Here is an 18098-nt window from a genome sequence, read left to right on the forward strand (position 1 = left end):
ATGTGTCCTTCCTTGTGGAGGTGGCAAGTCAAGTGGAGGAGGCAATACTCTGCTGATAGCCAACCGGAACCTCAGACGTGGTTGTATCGGTGCAATCTCAGAGTCAGATAGCACAATGGGCACCTTGTCCTCTGGTGTCTATGGAGGTAGAATCGGTGTTGAGGCTCCAAGAACCCACTTGGAGCCTGGCACCAGAAGGTGCGTCGGAATGAGCGCTGTATGAGGCCCAGTGGTGGATTCGGAGGGTCCAACTGGCACCAAGGTCTAACCCACCGGTGGTACCCTAGATTGAGGGCCTTGCTACCTCTAAGCTCCTTGGGGCCCATAGGCATGCCGGAGGGCGTTGGTAAGGATCTGAACAGAAGGAGCATGGTCTTATGGAACCACTCCATCTGCCTCGGTGTAGCATGGACCAGTTTCACTCAGTATGTTGGTGCTTGGTGCCACAGAATTTTGTCTCATGGTCTCGTATGGTCTTTGGGTTCATCAACGTACAGTCAGTACAGTCCTTAGAGTTGTGGCTCAACCCCTTGTACCGCAGGCAAATATGAGAAGAATCTGTTGATATTTCTTTGTGACAGTCCGTACAGGGTTTAAAACGGTCTTACTATGAGGTGACATTTCATTTGCACATTGAAAGTATTTTGGATTGAGGTTGCTTCGGATCTGAATCTGATAGTGTGGAAAGAAATAAACTCCATCAGTGCACTGGAGTGGTGCCCATAAAGACACTGCATGTCAGTTCTGGAGCAGAAGGTTGTCAGAGCGGAGCTGCACCACCTACTGGCGCACAGAGGGCAATCTAAAAATATTCAGGATATAGTCTTGGGAATATTCAAAAGGTGAGGAATCTGCAGCTAACCAAAAAGTTAGAAGTATAACATGTGGAGTGTTAGTCACATTTAAATATCAGCAGTGGCAGAAAGTGGTAACATTTATTAAATTTTACTTTTCATCTTCAGGAACCTGACTTCATGGTTGCACCTCTAATTTTAATATCAGAATGGGAAAATGAGGCTTTGACATATTATTGCAGCATTACCAAAAGGTCATACAGCTTGTCAATGAACTCTGAAGCTCTGCTATGGGAACACATTTTTTTACTGCATAAGCAACCCCTGCAATTAGCCACCCCTCACGACAATCCCTTGCCAGGGCACCACACACACTCAGTATGTAATACATCATCATTAAAACTGAGCAGTGTTTTGGCGGTGGCAATCCTATGGTTTGAGCCGTGTGCTTTGCACAGCAGCATTATAATGGGGCTTGGCTACACAACATATTTTGCCTGGAAAACATTTTATGCATGAGTTTTGATCAGCCATTCTTGTACATAACCTAATACCTTAGTAATGTAATGAATTGTTTATAACTAAAAAGTATGTGTAATTATGGGCACAAAACATTGACGACACTGATCCCAAGAAACTAGGAAGAAAAATACACCAGGAATAGTATTAGTGGTTGTTTATGTAAATTTTAAATATACCTTTGCAAACAATAATTATTCCCAAAATCATCTAAAAATAAAATATTCACAATAATCAAAGAACATGGCAACAGACTTACAAACAGTTTGCTGCTTAGGAGTCATAAAAATGATAATCAATGTATTCAAATTATAATTCATAAACTCAGGAAGGAAATGTAAAATATTTGCTACATAAACTCTGCATGCATTCAAATGAGAGCATGAAAAATTAAACACGTGTAGACCACATGAACGATATAGGCGCTCCTTACGAGGTTTCTGAATTCGGATGGGGTAATTGACTGTGACATAGCAAGGGGAAGAGGGGCTCTTACCTGGGGTCTTTGTGGGGCAGCAAACACAAGAATTTCAAGCACTTCCTTCCCCCCTCCCCGTTATTACCTGCCTTTACACCGAACGTTAATGTTTGACTTCTCCGATAGTTAATTTGTAACTTATTTTTTGTTGCATAATCGGAAAGAATGGTTAACATTCTTCAAAGCAGTATGGCAATATTATGTACTTGTACCTCTAACTGAGATTTGTAAAGCAGCCACCAGGAGGTCAGTACACACATTTTACAAGCATTATTGTTTAGTTGAGAATTTAAGAGTTGACACTTGGGGGGCGTGGCTAGCGCCCGGCAGTGATGGCGGCGTTTCCATAGTTCCCTGGAGCTGACGGGAGCGGAGACGGATCAACGCAGCTCCTAATGCTTGTATGCAGACTCCAAAACGGAGGATGTGGTGCATGAATCAGCCGTGACCTCCATGAGACCTATTTTGAAGCCTTGAGACTCGGGACAACTCGCTACTTACGAGTTTTAGTATCGACGCGGCGCTGCTGGCCTCCGGCCCGCCATTTTGAGGAACCTGCTGAGGGTCCGATTTGCAGACAGTGCCTTCCTCTCCCTCAGGTGCTTATGTTGCTAGACCATCACATAGGCATTTCAGGACTTTGCAGGTATCTTCTCTTCAGGATCTTCTTTCTTGTTTATTTGCAGCATTTTCCTCACACTTTTGACGCGTGATAGCGCTCCTCAAAATTTAGCTGCCATTTTGCCTACTGTTTCCACATGCTGCTACCAGAGATGGCATCCTACGCTATCATTTATTGAACTTTTGTAGCCAAGAAATAGATATTGCCTGCATTGTTGGGACGCTGGTTCCTTCGCAATTCTTCGCAAATGCCACAATAGATGACTATATTAACTGTTTTGTTGTGCTGTATTGTGCATTTATGCAGTCGCGCTGATTTCACTCTTCTGGAACGTATTTCTCCGTATTTCTCCACTATGTTTCTTGCAATATTTTCTTCAGATGTCTTCATTGTTATTCAGGGTGTGCACAACAAATGCCTTTTTTCTTATATATTTGTGTGACTTACCACTGTTTTTTACAGTACATTTTTAGGCATGTTTATTATCCTTTTCTCATGATTGTATGTTACATATTTACTTGCCTATTCATATATTTATGCTATTGCAGGATTTTTCACTTTCCTGCTTGCTTTCTCTATTGTATTGTGAGGCTCCTTTTCTGGACATTTTACTTGAAAGAAGTGTCCCTAGCAGTTTTTTAGTATTTACATGGGGAAACAATTTAAAGAGTCACTTCAGCCAAAATCTTCATCTCGCAGGTTTCTCCATCATACTAGTTCATGATACCAGTGCTTAGACATGGATGACCCAACTAATTCTTTACCAAAACCTGCATCACCAGCAGCACCTACCATAGCTTCTAGTGGTACTAAAGCGTCAACTAAAAGACTGAAGAAGGATCCTCCCTCTCCTCCGAAACAGGTCTCTTCAGTCACCATGGACTTATAGCTAGAGGAAATCAGGGCTTTATGCCCATTAGTTGAGGAAACCACCTCTACACTCCAGGAGACTACTTCTACGCTTCAAGAACTTTCTATTAAATGGTCCTGTGTAGAAAGTCGCTGCACCACTCTGGAACAAAATGTTGATTCTCTGACTTCTTCCACCTCTAAAATCGACTCCCTCCGCTCTCAGGTATCTACTCTACACAAACAAATAGAAAATTTGGAAAATAGAAATAGAAGAAATAATCTTTGTATTTATGGTCTGCCGGAAGGGACAGAAGGGTCAGATTCAATTGCTTTCTTCAAGAATTTTCTTCCCAAACTTCCAGAAAGTACCAACTTAAATATCCAAAGAGCTCAACGATTGGGCTCATTATCGCACCTAGCATCTGCTTCCTCAATGAGTTAACCACAAGGAGTGATACTATATTCTCTTGAATACACCGATCTACTGAAAATTCTCTCTGCCGCCAGAGTATTAAATAAAATTACTTGGTCGGGAAGTACGTTATTCTACACTCAGGATTACGCTAAATCAACAGTTGATCGCCGCAAGGAGTTCCTGGGAATGAGACCTCAGTTACGATTGATGGGAGCGAGATATGGTCTCTTCCACCCATGCCTCTTCAAAGTGACTATTAATAACAAAACTACTAACGAGGATCCACTAAAACTCCAGAGCTTGCTTTATTCTTTTCAGGTGGATTCAATGGATACCACTTCTTCGCCACACTTCAAGTAGCTAACTTTGATACTGTTTTACCTTCACTCCTTGCATGAGCCTCACCTTACTTATGGTTTAGTCACAAATATAACCATGGGATCTCTCATGGGCTGGTTTTAATATTGTTATAGTTCCACGTTTTCTCATTACTATGCATTTCACTTTTTGTCTAGATTTCAGAATATGGTTATGCCGGCATGGCATTATTTATTTTTTCTTCTATTGTTTTCAATTTATGCTTAACCTCTCGTCTTCCTCCCTTCCTCATGTTTTTCTACAGTTCGTTGGTACCATTCTCCTCTCCCATCTCTCCTCGTGGGTCTCGGACGCGTCATTGTTCCGTGTGGCCTCCCACCCCCTAACCCCTCGTATGGTTTGGACTTTATGTAAATTTTTCCTCCCATTTATCTTCTTTAGCTTCTGTACTATTATCCTCCCCTTACTTTTATTTTCTACTCTTTCTCCTCTTCTATGTTGTTCACTTACACTTCTGTTCATATAATATTCTTTTTTTCTTTTTTCGCACATTTTCTACTTTCAAATATTGTATACTTCTCACTTCTTACTTCTTCTCTCTCTTATCTTCTTTTTTCTAATGCTTTATTATATCTACAGTTGGTTTATTGACAAGAATGCTTTTATGTGTTTAACTTTTTGCCTATTTTGGTATTTATTACATTACTACATTCTTATTTTATGCCTTTAAAAATTGTATCTTGGAATGTCAGAGGTTTGCACTCACCTATTAAGCGGCAGAGCGTTTTGACTCATTTAGCTAAACTAGGATCAGGTATTGCATGTCAGCAGGAATCTCACTTATCAGCTGATGAATCTGCAAAGTTGAAAAGAGGTTGGGTGGGTGAAGTCCTTTTCTCCCCGGGTGATGGCAAACAAAATGGTGTCCTTATTCTTTTTCGAAAGTCCCTTTCTATCAAGATACGCTTACACTGTGCCGATCAAGAGGGCAGATGGGTATTTGTAAAACTTTCGATAGTTAATGATCCACTCTCTCTATTGAATATTTATGCACCTACAGCTGGAGACCGTTCCTTCTGGAACACCCTGTCCCAACACATTACACAACACTATGACGATAATTTTATCCTTGCAGGTAAATGTAAAATGTAAATGTAAATTGATACTTGTATAGCGCACTACTCACCCGCTTGGGTCTCAAGGCGCTTGTACTGCAATGACATTTTTGACCCATTCATTGATCGGAATTCCTCAGCCCCTTTTGTCCCTCATAGATCTCACAAATCATTCACACAAATGATCAGACAGCACAAACTTATAGACACCTGGAGATTATGTAATCCCACACTCAGAGAATACTCTTTTTACTCATAAGCACACCACACTCAGACGCGATTAGATTACTTTTTTATTTCGCACAATCTCACTCAAACTGTAGTGGGTGCAGATATTGGTTCTATCCTAATATCAGATCATGCCCCGTCATCATTCATCTTGATGTTTTGCAGCCAACTTCTGCTTCATGTAAGTGGCGCTTTAATAACACTTTGCTTCTAGATCCATTATTTACATTGTCTTTTATTTCCTTCTTTAATTAATATTTTCTTTTTAATCAAACAGATGACATACCTTTTTATGTGGTTTGGGACGCCTTCAAAGCCTCAGCTAGGGACTTCATTGTCAATTTTGTCTCGAAAAAACGTAAAAAAGCCCAACAGATTAATAATGCCCTGTTGACCAAAATTAAACAGTTGGAACATTCCTATTATTCGTCCAAATCAAAGAAATGTCTGTCTGACCTTATCAAAACTAAATTCCAATTTAATCAGGATACGACTAATAACGCTTCTAACTATCTACTAAAATCTAGCGCAAAGTATTATGGCGGTCAGAATAAAGCCGGAAAACTACTAGCTAATTACTTAAAGGTTAAACAAAATAAGCTTAATATAGAATCTATCTTTGATCAAAAATCATCAACTGATATTTAAGGATGAAGACATTTTAAATGAATTCCTTCTTTTTTACAAATCACTTTATTCCTCTGAAACCTCTGCCTCTGATCAAACTATTTCCCAATTCCTTTCCAAAATCCAATGTGCTCCAAACGCGCACCCAGATCTCTCACCTCTAGAATCTGACTTGTCACAAAAAGAACTCCTTCTTGCCTTAAAAAAGACAAAGCACCGGGTCCGGATGGATTTAATGAAGAATTCTTCACTCATTTTGCGCACTTACTCATTCCTAAATTGCATACCCTCATACTCGCTTTTCTACAATCAGGTGAATCTCATGGCTCTTTCTCAGATGCACTTATTTGTATTATACCTAAGGAAGGCAAGGATACCAAACTTCGTAAAAATAACCGTCCCATCTCTTTGGCAAATATTGATTATAAAATGTTCTCCAAGGCTTTGGCTTTACGTTTAGAATCTTGTATGCCCAATTTGTTAGGAACCGAGCAATCTGGTTTTGTTAAAGGAAGACTCATCACAGACAACACTCGCTTATTTTTTTATATTCTCTCCAAAGTCTTGCATACTAATCACTCATTAGCAGCCATAGCCTTGGACGCAGAAAAGGCTTTCGACAGAGTTGAATGGCCCTACCTTTTCAGTACACTAAAATGGTTTGGCTTTGGCCCGAAAATCACTGCTTTCATTTCTGTTTTATATTCTAATCCAAAAGCAGCTATATCAGCCAATAATGCAATTTTGTTCGTATTGTCATCTGGGCAGAGGTGTTAGACAGGGCTGCCCTCTCTCCCCTTTTCTCTTTAATCTTGCTCTAGAACCTTTCCTGCTCTGGATTCGCCAAAATGGTAGTATTCATGGTTTCACTTTTAAAGATACTACTGTTAAAATGGAGGCTTACACTGATGACGTCCTTCTCTTCCTTTCGCAACCACAGGTTTCCATCCCCGCTTTTTTAGAAGAAGTTGACTCATTTGCATCTGTGTCTGGCTACAAACTAAAGAAAGATGAATGTGAAATCTTACCCCTTACCAAATATACTTTCAAAGCTGATTTCGCTGCTTCAGGTTTCACGTGGAATCCTCAATTTATTAAATACTTAGGCTTACACTTTACTTCCTCCATATCAGGAACGGTATTTTGTTGCCTAGACGATTGTATACAAAGGCTCTCGACTTTAACAGCGAGATGGCATCCCTTATATTTGTCTTGGTGGGGCCGCTTAGATACCATAGAAATTATGCTCTCTCCTATAGTTGTATACACAATATCTAATATTCCGGTATCTATTCCTTCAAAATATTTTAGAAAACTTAATTCTGTCTTATCTTCCTTCCTGTGGACTAACAAAAAACCATGTATGTCCTTTTCAAAATTAATTCATCCAAAAACAGATGGTGGGACAAATTTCCCAAATTTTCCTACTTACCATAAATCTTTCTTATTACATCAAATGTCACACTGGTTTTCTGAACCCTCTGTTAATTGCCCCTCTGGACTACTTTTGAGCAATCTTTTCTTTCACCTTTTTCGTTCCAGTAATATCTAGTTTTTACGCGTCAATCACAGTCGGTATCTTCCCCTATAATAAAATTTACCTCTAAATTGATTCCGCCTACTCCCCTTCCAGCTTTTCTTGGACTTCCTTTATGGAATAATAAACTTAATATGATTAATAATAAACCTCTTTTCTGGAAATCCTGGAGACAACAGGGTTTGATCTGGGTGCATCAATTATATGACAACGGTCAACCTTTATCCTTTACACAGTTCCGCGCCTTATTCACTTTGCCTTCTAATCTCAGTTGTAAATATTCTCTTTTATTAAAAACTGTTCAAGCTGCTTGTATTCAGTATATACCCCCTGTCTCACCCGCTCCTCATAGTGATAAACTAAGATCACTCATTATTACCTAATCCAAGGCATCTGTCATATATACTTTTCTTCATACCTCACCTACATCAAGAGATAAAACCAAAGTAGAAATGTTATGGGAAAAAGATTTGGAATGTTCCTGGACTGTGGAATTTTGGTACAATATATGGCTTAAACTCAGAAAATCTTCTAGGGCAGCAAATACCACACAGACACTTTTCTTTATATATAATAGGCTCTTACTTTCTCCATTAGTTCTTAATACACGTCACTCATCTTCCTGATACTTGTTGTCCATGTTCAATGCCACGTGCTGACCTATGCCATATGCTTTTCCACAGCACATTGGTTAGAGATTTTTGGGAAAAGGTGTGGTCTCAAATCAATGCCTTTTTTAGTTCTGCCCATCCCCTGTCTACACCACATATCTTTTGAGGAGGTTTGTCCCCTATTTGGATAGGTTGCACCTCTGATGTTCGGATCATAGATTTGTAATTGGCGGTGGCCTTTCAACAAATCACCAAAAATTGGAAAGATTTTACTAAATTATCTTATCAATCATGGTGGTATGCTGTTTGTTGTAATCACAGACTAGACACGTCTTTTGTGTATCCATTACACTTGGCAACAAAACGTCTGGATTTGTGGTCACCTGTCACGACGTTCATCGACATGAGTGCCAGACGCTCTCTATCACATACTCCTCGTCAACAAGAAGTACCTAAACCTCCATGACTTCCCTTATGTTGTTGTTATGTAATTTATCTTAAATTGTATTTTATAATATAAATTACTGTAGACTATTTAAGTTTCCTTTATAGACCGATATTCCATTTCCTGTTGTTCTCTTATTTCTATATGCTTTCACTGACTGCATTTTACTTCAATTTTTTCTTTTTATTCACTGTACATTTATATTTTATATGTAACTATTTTATGCTTATTATTATTGTATCTTTTGCATTATTGTATTACTTCAACTTAATAAAATGATTTTTAACTTAAGAGCTGACACTTTAATAGGTCGGGCAGTATCAATTAATTTATTTGGCTATACAGGGACTGATTACTGCTTGAAGTTTATTTATTGACAACTGTGGATTGGGGATATGCTTGCTATTCTATTTTATTTTTATGACAATCGGCAAAGATCTAAAAATGCAAAAGAAACTGTTACCCATAATCCTGGTTCCACATCGTAAGAATCCTAGATACAGTATTCAACTACACTTCTGCCTCTCTGGTTGTTATTGTTACAATGAGCATTATTGCTTTGATGGGAATTTAAGAGCTGACACTTTAATAGGACAGGCAGCATCAAGGAATTTATTTGGCTAACATTGCTGTGAGAATGTATACCACTTGCTAAATAAAGAGACTGATTACTGCTTCCAATTTTTTGTATTGACAACTGTGGGTTGGGGATATGCCTGCTATTCTATTCTATTTTCATGACAATCGGCAAAGATCTAAAAATGCAAAAGAAAATGTTAACTGTAATCCTATTTCCACATGTAAGAATCCAAGATAAAGTCTTCTCTGGTTGTTATTGTTACAACAAGCATTTTCAGTTATATCACAATACTTTTTGCAGATGCAAAAGAACTGGGGCTGTGAGGCTAACTGCCAGTACAGCACATGCTGGGAAAGTAATGCTGCTTGCTTCTTAAAGGAACAGTGTCGGTTTTCTGTAGTTTCTGCGCTTTTGACTTAGCAGGTACCTCTTCCTTAATTTATAGGTCTCACACAGGCAGCGAAAGCTGCCTCTGAGGCATCAAGTAATCAGTATTAGTAGTGAAACCCCACCCATTGCGTTTCTATTTGTTTTGTGGCTTGCCATTGGTTAGATCTGGCATTGCTCTTCTTATCTCGTTCATTGATTGGCTGGTGGTCCGATACGTCACTTCCGTTTTGCTTCCCTTTTACAGGAAGCAGCACAGACCAACTACAGTTTAGCTCTGCTGCTCTGCTGTTATCTTTTTATTTAGGGACTACTTCCTTGTTTTGTACTGCTGCTCTTGTACCTGAAAATTGTCAAATGAAACTACCCTCTCAGGAGACAATAACTCGACTTTGGAATGAAGCAGCCGGGTTTACTCGTTTAAGTAACTGTTCACATGAACATTTTCAAAGGACCCATTCTACCCAAGAGGCCTCGTGTGACTGAATTCGAAAGTGAAATGTCGCATTTACACCACATTCACACACGTACCAATATTGTGAGGAAAGGGAAAGGACACGCGTTGAATAAGTCAAACCACGAAACTCTCGGGTTTGCTAAAAATGTTTCTAACTTCTTTAATATTTCACCAAACAGTCGGGCCAAGAAACGCACCAACTTTCAATATTACTATAATATTAAAATAATTTTGTTTGTTTTCGATGCCATTGACTAGACTGTGACCTGAAGGTGTCGGTGTTTGATGTGTCATAAACCAGGTTTAATGAAACAAGTATCTATATGTGCGGCTGTTTATACCTAATAAGATACCACCAGGTCTCTCTCAGAAGCTAGCAGGAGAATACAGGTGCCACTTCAGCCCATCCTCCCGTCTCTTCCATAAGACAGGCCGCAGGACCACGGTGTGAAGAGCACACGCTGAGATAGCAGGGTGTGCTGTGCTCCTGTGAGAGAAAAGAAATGAGCTTCCGTCCCCAAGAATAGAGCTCCTGAGAGGCAGAAAGGGCCAGAGAGAGTGGTGAGAGACAGATGAGAGACTTCGGGTGGGGGTGGAGGGATCTTCTTTCCCATAAGACCCTTTCCCCACTACTCGCAAGGTGTGCCCATTTCTGCCCTGAACACAGGCGGAGTAAGTGAGAATCGTGACACAGGAACAAACTATCATGATAGTGAGGAGGAAACTCTAGTGTAGACTACTCAGAGCAAGTACACAGCACTCACGGACAACCAGAATAAAGCGCTGTCAGATAGTACAAGCACAGTGTGCTGACAGATGATGAGGATGGTGTACACATGGTAACGGAGGCGTACTCACGAATGCTGACAGTGCAGCGCACTCACTCATGGTGTACGTGAGGCATGTTCGTAGGTAATGCAAACGCACACAGTCACAGATGCTTGCAGAGTTGTGTTGCAGTCAGTGCTGTGTACTCACGCACAGACACTGCTAGTGCAGATGGAAGGTGAAACTTCAAGACAACAGGATGTATATATACGTACATTTGTTTATATACACTGAGCACTTTTTTCACACATTGCACGATTCACACTGATCGTCCTACCTAGATAGGACGGCTCTGTGAGATTATTCATCAGTGGAACGTGATGTGTAAGGCCCTTTGACTCAATTATTGATATAAAATCAAGAGGATGGGGAGAGGACATGGCGTAACAGCCAGAGCTGCTGATTATGGAACCAGGTTTGAGTCTCCGCGTCGCCTCAATATCCTGTGATTCTGGGCAAATCATTTAATCTAACGGGCACAGTTAGAGTGCTGTACTCACAGATAATGCTAGTGCAGTGTACTCACACACAATGTATGTGCAGTGCACTCAGTTACCCACTCACGCCTGCACCACAGCGTGTAGCATTGACTTATATGGGGGTTTGCCATGACCCAGTATTCTGATACATGACTGTGGCGGCACAAAGGCCTATGTATAACAGAGAAAAACCGTGTGCGTAGCCAAACGCCGTCATTTCGAAACGCTTTTTTATGAATAAAGAACCCGATAAATATAGCGCTGCCGCATAACAAAGAGAATGCAAACAATTCTAATTAGCATATGTGACAAACGATCCAATATGTTTACGCAGTCGTATACAATATTTTCCAGGATCCTCTCAAACACAATCGGGATAAAGTTTACATTTTGTATTTTTTCCAAAATATGATTACATGGAGAGGGGAAGTTTGCAGTTATATGGTTTAAAACAAGAATTCACCAGCTCCAGTTTCTGCTAATCCCATGACACACTGTGTGCTTTGAAGGAAATAACTCTGTTTTTCTAAATCTGGGCTCCTTTCATTTATGTGGGATCCTTTAGAAGTTGGGATTTTTCCACATAAAAAAATACATTACTTTCGGATTCCCTCCATGCAGTGAGTGATTTGAGCAAAACACAATAGCCTCTGAAACAAGCATTTGCAATTCAATAGGTCTCGCAGTTACGTGAGTTTGTGCTATTGACATTGCAAATAGCAATGCATTTTATTATTGTTTTTAAAACATAAATAAAATGCATTGTCATTTACAATGCCAATAACTTAAACTCGCGTAAATGCGAGGCCTATTGCATTGCAAATGCTTATTTTACTTTCTCTTAGTCAAGGCTGCAGGTGATTTTGGATAGTGCAGCACATTCCCTTCCGTTAGGGACTGTGGTCCTACTACTATAAAAAGAAGTTGTTTTCTACATAAGGAAAATGTAGTGAAATCTAGATTCCCATACTAGTTAAAGAGGCACCCCCAGACAACGAACATGGCATGGGGTGCTTACCTCCCACTACCAATTGACTGTTCTATTCAAATGAAAGTGTTCCAGGCTCCCTTCCCGAGAATATTCTATCAGTGAGGTTCCTATGATACAGAATGGATAGGGTCACTGTCCAGTTTGTAACCCCATTCGTTTTTGGTGATGGGGATTATGTTAGACTAAAGCCATTGCGCCCTCGGAATGTCTTTACTTTACTGACACAGTGCATTTTGACTGATGCTTTACGATTTTTAGATCGAGCGTGCAACAACGCATGTCAGGCTTGACCTAAAAGAGAAAGAGATATGACGAAGCCAGTACTGACCACATCATAGCTTTTTTTTTGCCATGTTGCACAACAGGTGCCTAGCTGTGCATCATGGCAAAAAAACACATTGACAAACCCAGTAGACCTACAGGTTTTGCTAATGTTTATTTGTTTAAGAAGTGCTTGGTGTTTGGCTGCATTAGTCCTAATCTCTAATTGCCCTATCCCTTCAATTGGTTTACTTTGCTGTCATGGAATGGAAAGCCATTTATAGAGCGCATGGCTACCCGAAGCATCCCATCGCTAGTAACTGACACAGGGGAGACAGAAGGGCTTAGGGAAGAGCATGGTCTTTAATTGCTTCCTGAAAGCCAGGTGATTATGGACTGTGCAAAGGTGTAGAGGCAAGGAGTTCCAGAGTTTGGAGGCATTATAAGAAAAAAACCTACCACCACTTTTAGACCTCTTGATCCTGGGGATCTTTGCTAGATACAGATCATCTGATCGAAGATTCCTATTGGCTTTATATGGACGTATCATGGTGGAGTTAATGGGTGGGCCACGTCCCTGCATTGACTGATGTACTAAGCACAAGGCCTTGAATCTAATCCGTTCCTGAACTGGGACCCAGTGAAGGGAACGAAGAGCAGGTCTTGTTGATAGTCTATTAGTGGTTCCCGTCAGGAGTCTGGCGGCGCTGTTTTGCACTGATTGGAGTCTCGTGACTGCTGAGATGGGAGCGCCCAAATATGGAGCATTCCCATAATCGATTCTCAAAAGTATAAGTGATTGGACCATTACTTTCCTGAATTCAAAGGGGAGGAGCGGCAAGACCTTTCGGGCCATTCTAAGTAGGCGGTAGCAGAGGGCTGCCGTTTTCCTAGCCTGCATCCTGCGAATCAGGTCCTGGTCCCACCAGACGGCCAGGCTCTTAACCCCTTGCATGCGGCCGCGATTCTGCGCCTGTGCTGCAAAATCGCAAGTGGGCGGGTTTATGGCGGCCCCCAGCCGTCATCAGCACACAAGCGCCGTAGTGCATGACGGCTGGGGGCCGTCATCCGCATGCAAGGGGTTAATTTCTGTTTTCTTGACCGGGGCTGGGCTTATGCAAGGTGGCCACATTGAATTTGGATTGAAACTGAGAGTAATGCCCAAAATCATAATCTCCGTTTTTCCTCCATTGAGCTAAAACTGGGAGGCGTCCATCCAGCTTGAGATGTCATTAAGACAGGTGTAAAGGGAATGGGTTTTTTGGTCTGCTTGGTTTAGCCCAACCACCAATTGTGTGTCACAGGCGTAGGTGATCATTCGGATTCCATGGGGGGCTACTGTGGCTGCTAGAGGGGACATGTAAACATTGAAAAGAGTCGGGTTGAGTGATGAGCCCTGTGGCACACCACTCAGCAGGTGGGTGGGCTCAGATACAATCATGAGAATATGATGTTGAATTTATAGCTTCTGATAAATCACAAAGTAAAGACAAGTACGCATACAGGCTTTCTTAAAGATGCCATGAAAATGTCGGCCCTTTCCCTACAGTATCCGCTATGCAAGATTTTGCTGTGCATGCCTTTTAAGTTCACCACTTGTAAACTTTATCTGACAACTCCTTTTCATAACATTCTTCTTTGAAGACACAGTTTAGTGCTCATATGCAGCCTGTTCAGGAACGTGCATTATTCAAAGCTTCCATGTTATTGTAGCCGAAGATGTTGCTTATATATGGAATTATCTTTCTAAGACAGCACAGGAGAACACAGACAAACTACCTACCTATTCCCAAACTCTTCCCATAAACCAAAGTTAGAACTATGTTTTTTTTTACCAGGTATGTCAAATGCACATACAGCAAGGCGTAGAAGCCATAAGGTTGGTGGTGGTCGAAGTGCTGGAGGCTATGCAGTCTCTTTAGTTCAGCTATCTATTCAGTACAGAGGCACCAAACTGCTGAACAAATAAAAATGTTTATGTAAAAGAATGAGTGAGTTAACTTGCAGGCATCAGGCACAGACAGAGAAGGAAACTTACACCTGGACCACCTTCTGCAGATTGCCACTTTCGAATCGGGACTCGAAGATTAGCGTCTTGTTAGATAACGTTTCGTGGAATGGAGTGGTGACATCCCTTAAGTGCCGGTTACCGCCAACCCGGGAGCAGATGAAATAGGATGATTTGTTGGCTGGAGGGAAATAAATCATACAAAAGTTAGACATAAGGTACTATTCCAAATCAGGTGTTAACAGACAGTAAACGACCTATTTAAGCCTGCTTGTGGTTGGGAATAATACAACTACTTTTTATTATGATGGTATGACCTTGAACATTTAAAGAACTGTTCTTAGTATAAACTACAAATGTTCTTCTCAACTGAAGTTGTGTATCCTAGAACACACTTTTGACTTTTGTCTTCTTGTACTATTGTGTCGTAACCACTGGATTACTTGCAACCTATATGTGTTACCCCATAGTAAGATTTTCCGATGACGGTCCCCCTTATTTGCTTCCCAGGTAAATGGCTTAAACCTAAAGAGAACCCTGTGAGGAACAAGTTCCCCTTGGGTCTAGCACCATGTTGTTAAAAAGCATTGGCAAAGCCAAAAGGTATCACCTATCCAACCTACTAGACTTGCGAATGGCCGTTGCTGTGCTGTGCAGCATTTAAAAAAGAAAGAGAAAATAGTGCAAAAATGTGTATCCCATATATGCATCAAGACTCTATGGTAGCCTAATATGATAATCTATGTGCACGCATATATCACCACGCATGCGCATATCGTATGAGTTGGCCACCATTTTGTTTTATTTTTATTTACTGGTTAATATTTAGGAACAATTAATTTAAATCACTTCAAAGCGCACATTTCACAAATGAAGCGACTAAGAAGCACATAGCAGCTACCAAGCCCTCCAAGAAGTGTATATTAGAATTGTGATGTCAGGGGTGGCGAGCAGTAGAGGAGTGGGTGGGGGAGAAGTTAACATGAGCAGCAAGGCCAAGTGGCAGGGTAGCAATGGAGGAGACTGAGCCCGAAGATGGGATAGGAATAAAAAAGATACAAATAAGAAAAGACGGGTTGGCGAAAGGAATAGATAAGGTGGGAGTCAGGAAAAGAGGGAGTAACACCGAGCATGGGGAGGGGGAGAAACTGGGGGTGCAGCACACGAGGAAGTGTGCAAGAAAACAAAAGCACTCTCATAGAGTTCTGAAGGAATAAAGAAAAAAGTTTCCCAACTGTGAGTATAGGAAGGATACAAGTCAACCGATCAAAAGGATGGCAAATAAACTATCCTAAAGGGGAGGGAAAAGCACAAGAAGAGGAAGGAAAGTCATCAAATAAGAAGCAAGCAAATGAGAGAGACACAAAAGATTGCTTTTGGGAAACCCGCTGTAAGTTTTTGGTATGGGCCACAAAAGGTCTTTTGCAACCTGTCTCTACAGGTGACCTACAAACAAACTGTAAGGTGTCATTTTTCCCAGTTTACTGTGGGAGTGCAATTTTTGGATCTATAGCTCCTCCACATGTCATTGCCCTCTTTAACCCCTAACAACCCAACACACACCCAAGGAGCACTGAGAATTCTACGATACGCTGCAACCTTAAGATAAAATATTTGATTCACTCATCTTTGCTGTCATGGTTTGCTCCAACCATTTCAACATAGTTCCATCCATGTATGGTGAAATACTAAGAAACAGATGTGTAAGCTAAAAACTAAACAATGTGTTATGCCATAAAGCAAATGCAATTAAAAAAAGGTAAAGAGAGCAGTATGTACATTATAATTAAAAAAAATAAAAGATACTAAATAAACTTTGCTACAAGTCAGCAAGAAGTTCAAAAGAACAAGTTACGTACTTTTAGTAATCCTCTTTCTGGTGGACACTTTATCTACCAGATTCCTCACCTTGCGAATTTCCCCAGATGTCAGATTGGATCTAGAAACTAAAAAAGCAGCTGGTAGGTGACGCCAGGAGGTAGGTGGCGCCTCTTCTTTGATCTTCTTTTCTTAACCGAAACCTGGGGTGATCTCTCCTGTGGACCTGACTTTGTCACTGCAACCCCTGACGGATTCTCGAACATCAGAATGGACAGACCACCCCCGAAAAAAGGAGGTGGCCTGGCCATTATATACCGTAATAATTTAATAGTACGAATGGAGGTTGTCCCTACCACCATTTGTGAAGCAATTACTTTTACAATTGCCACTCCCCATGCCTCCCCTTTTAAAGGCACGCTTATCTATCGTCCTCCAGGACCTCGGGGTGCATTTCTTGACAATTTGGAAATTTTATTGGAACCTTTGGCAGGCGAATGCCAGTATACTATATTGGGTGATTTTAACTTTCACCTCGAGGTGTTGGACAACCTTGACACTGCAGCTCTTTTATCAGAATTGAAAGTAATAGGGCTCCCACAACTAGTTTCTGGTCCCACCCATACTGCGGGCCACCTTCTGGATGGTCTTTTTTCTAGTCATACATCACTCTGCTATTCTTTTCGATTTTTTACTAAAAGATATTCCCTCCCCAACTAAAAATCCCTTATCCATTAACCATTTTAGAGCTTGGAAAAGCATTGATATTCTTGCATCTCAGTCATCACTACTAACTTCGCTGCCATCCACTGTGACTGATCCTGAGTTAGGAGCTATTAATTACACCAACTGGATTCAGAACACAGTGAGTTTGACGGTCCCTTTAAAGAAACAATCTATCAATTGGGCTTCTAAGTCTGCACCCTGGTACAATGATGTCCTAAGGCAGGAAAAGCAAAAATGTAGACGTCAGGAACGTAGATGGAGACAACACTATGACCCAGATCAAAAATCCTGCTACAAAATCATGATGTCTAAATATAAACAACTCATCGCCATGGAAAAAAGTCAATTTTACAGTACCCGAATTAATCTTGCACATGACTCTGTGAAACAACTCGTTCAGGTAGTGACACGTCTTTCTGGTCAAGTGACATCCATCCCCATCATAGCTACTCAAGAACTCTGCGATTCCTTGGCGGATCACTTTCAAAGTAAAGTGACTGACATCTATACTCAATTTAAGGCACACGCAATCAGTACTGGACATTCACCTTCCACTCCTAAGGATCATAAGGACTTGGCGGGCTCAGGTTCTATCGCGCCTGACTCAACCTTCCGTCATTCCTTTCAGAATTTTACTCAGGTCCCGTCAGAACTGGTATCACACCTGCTATGCACTATCAATTCTGGCTCGCCGGAAGATCCATGTCCCCCTTCCATTCTTAAAATGTTTCCTGACATCATAGGTCCCAAACTCACGGAAATATTTGATGCTATGTTTTCCTCTAACATCTTTCCTTCCATTTGGAAGAAAGCAACTATTAAACCTCTCATTAAGAAGAGTTCTTTAGATCCCTCTAAAGGTGCCAACTATAGACCTATAGCTTGCCTCCCTCTCCCCGCCAAAATTGTTGAAAAGATCATGAATATCCAAATTTCAGAGTATATTGATCACAATAATTGTTTGGATAACTCGCAATTTGGATTCCGGAAGGGACATGGGAC

General features: G+C 40.9%; 1 protein-coding gene across 1 annotated transcript in view; it reads right to left on the reverse strand.

The window, feature by feature from the left end:
* AGBL3 (AGBL carboxypeptidase 3) overlaps positions 1-18098 on the reverse strand; it is a 687703-nt gene that overhangs the window by 405206 nt on the left and 264399 nt on the right. Inside the window, exon 6 of the mRNA XM_086953007.1 lies at positions 14583-14733. Within this exon, the coding sequence (XP_086809133.1) occupies positions 14583-14733 (151 nt within the window). The remainder of the gene's footprint in view (positions 1-14582; positions 14734-18098) is intronic.

Source organism: Lissotriton vulgaris, chromosome 1_2 (genome assembly GCF_964263255.1).
Source record: "Lissotriton vulgaris chromosome 1_2, aLisVul1.2, whole genome shotgun sequence".
NCBI classification, from domain to species: Eukaryota; Metazoa; Chordata; class Amphibia; order Caudata; family Salamandridae; genus Lissotriton; species Lissotriton vulgaris.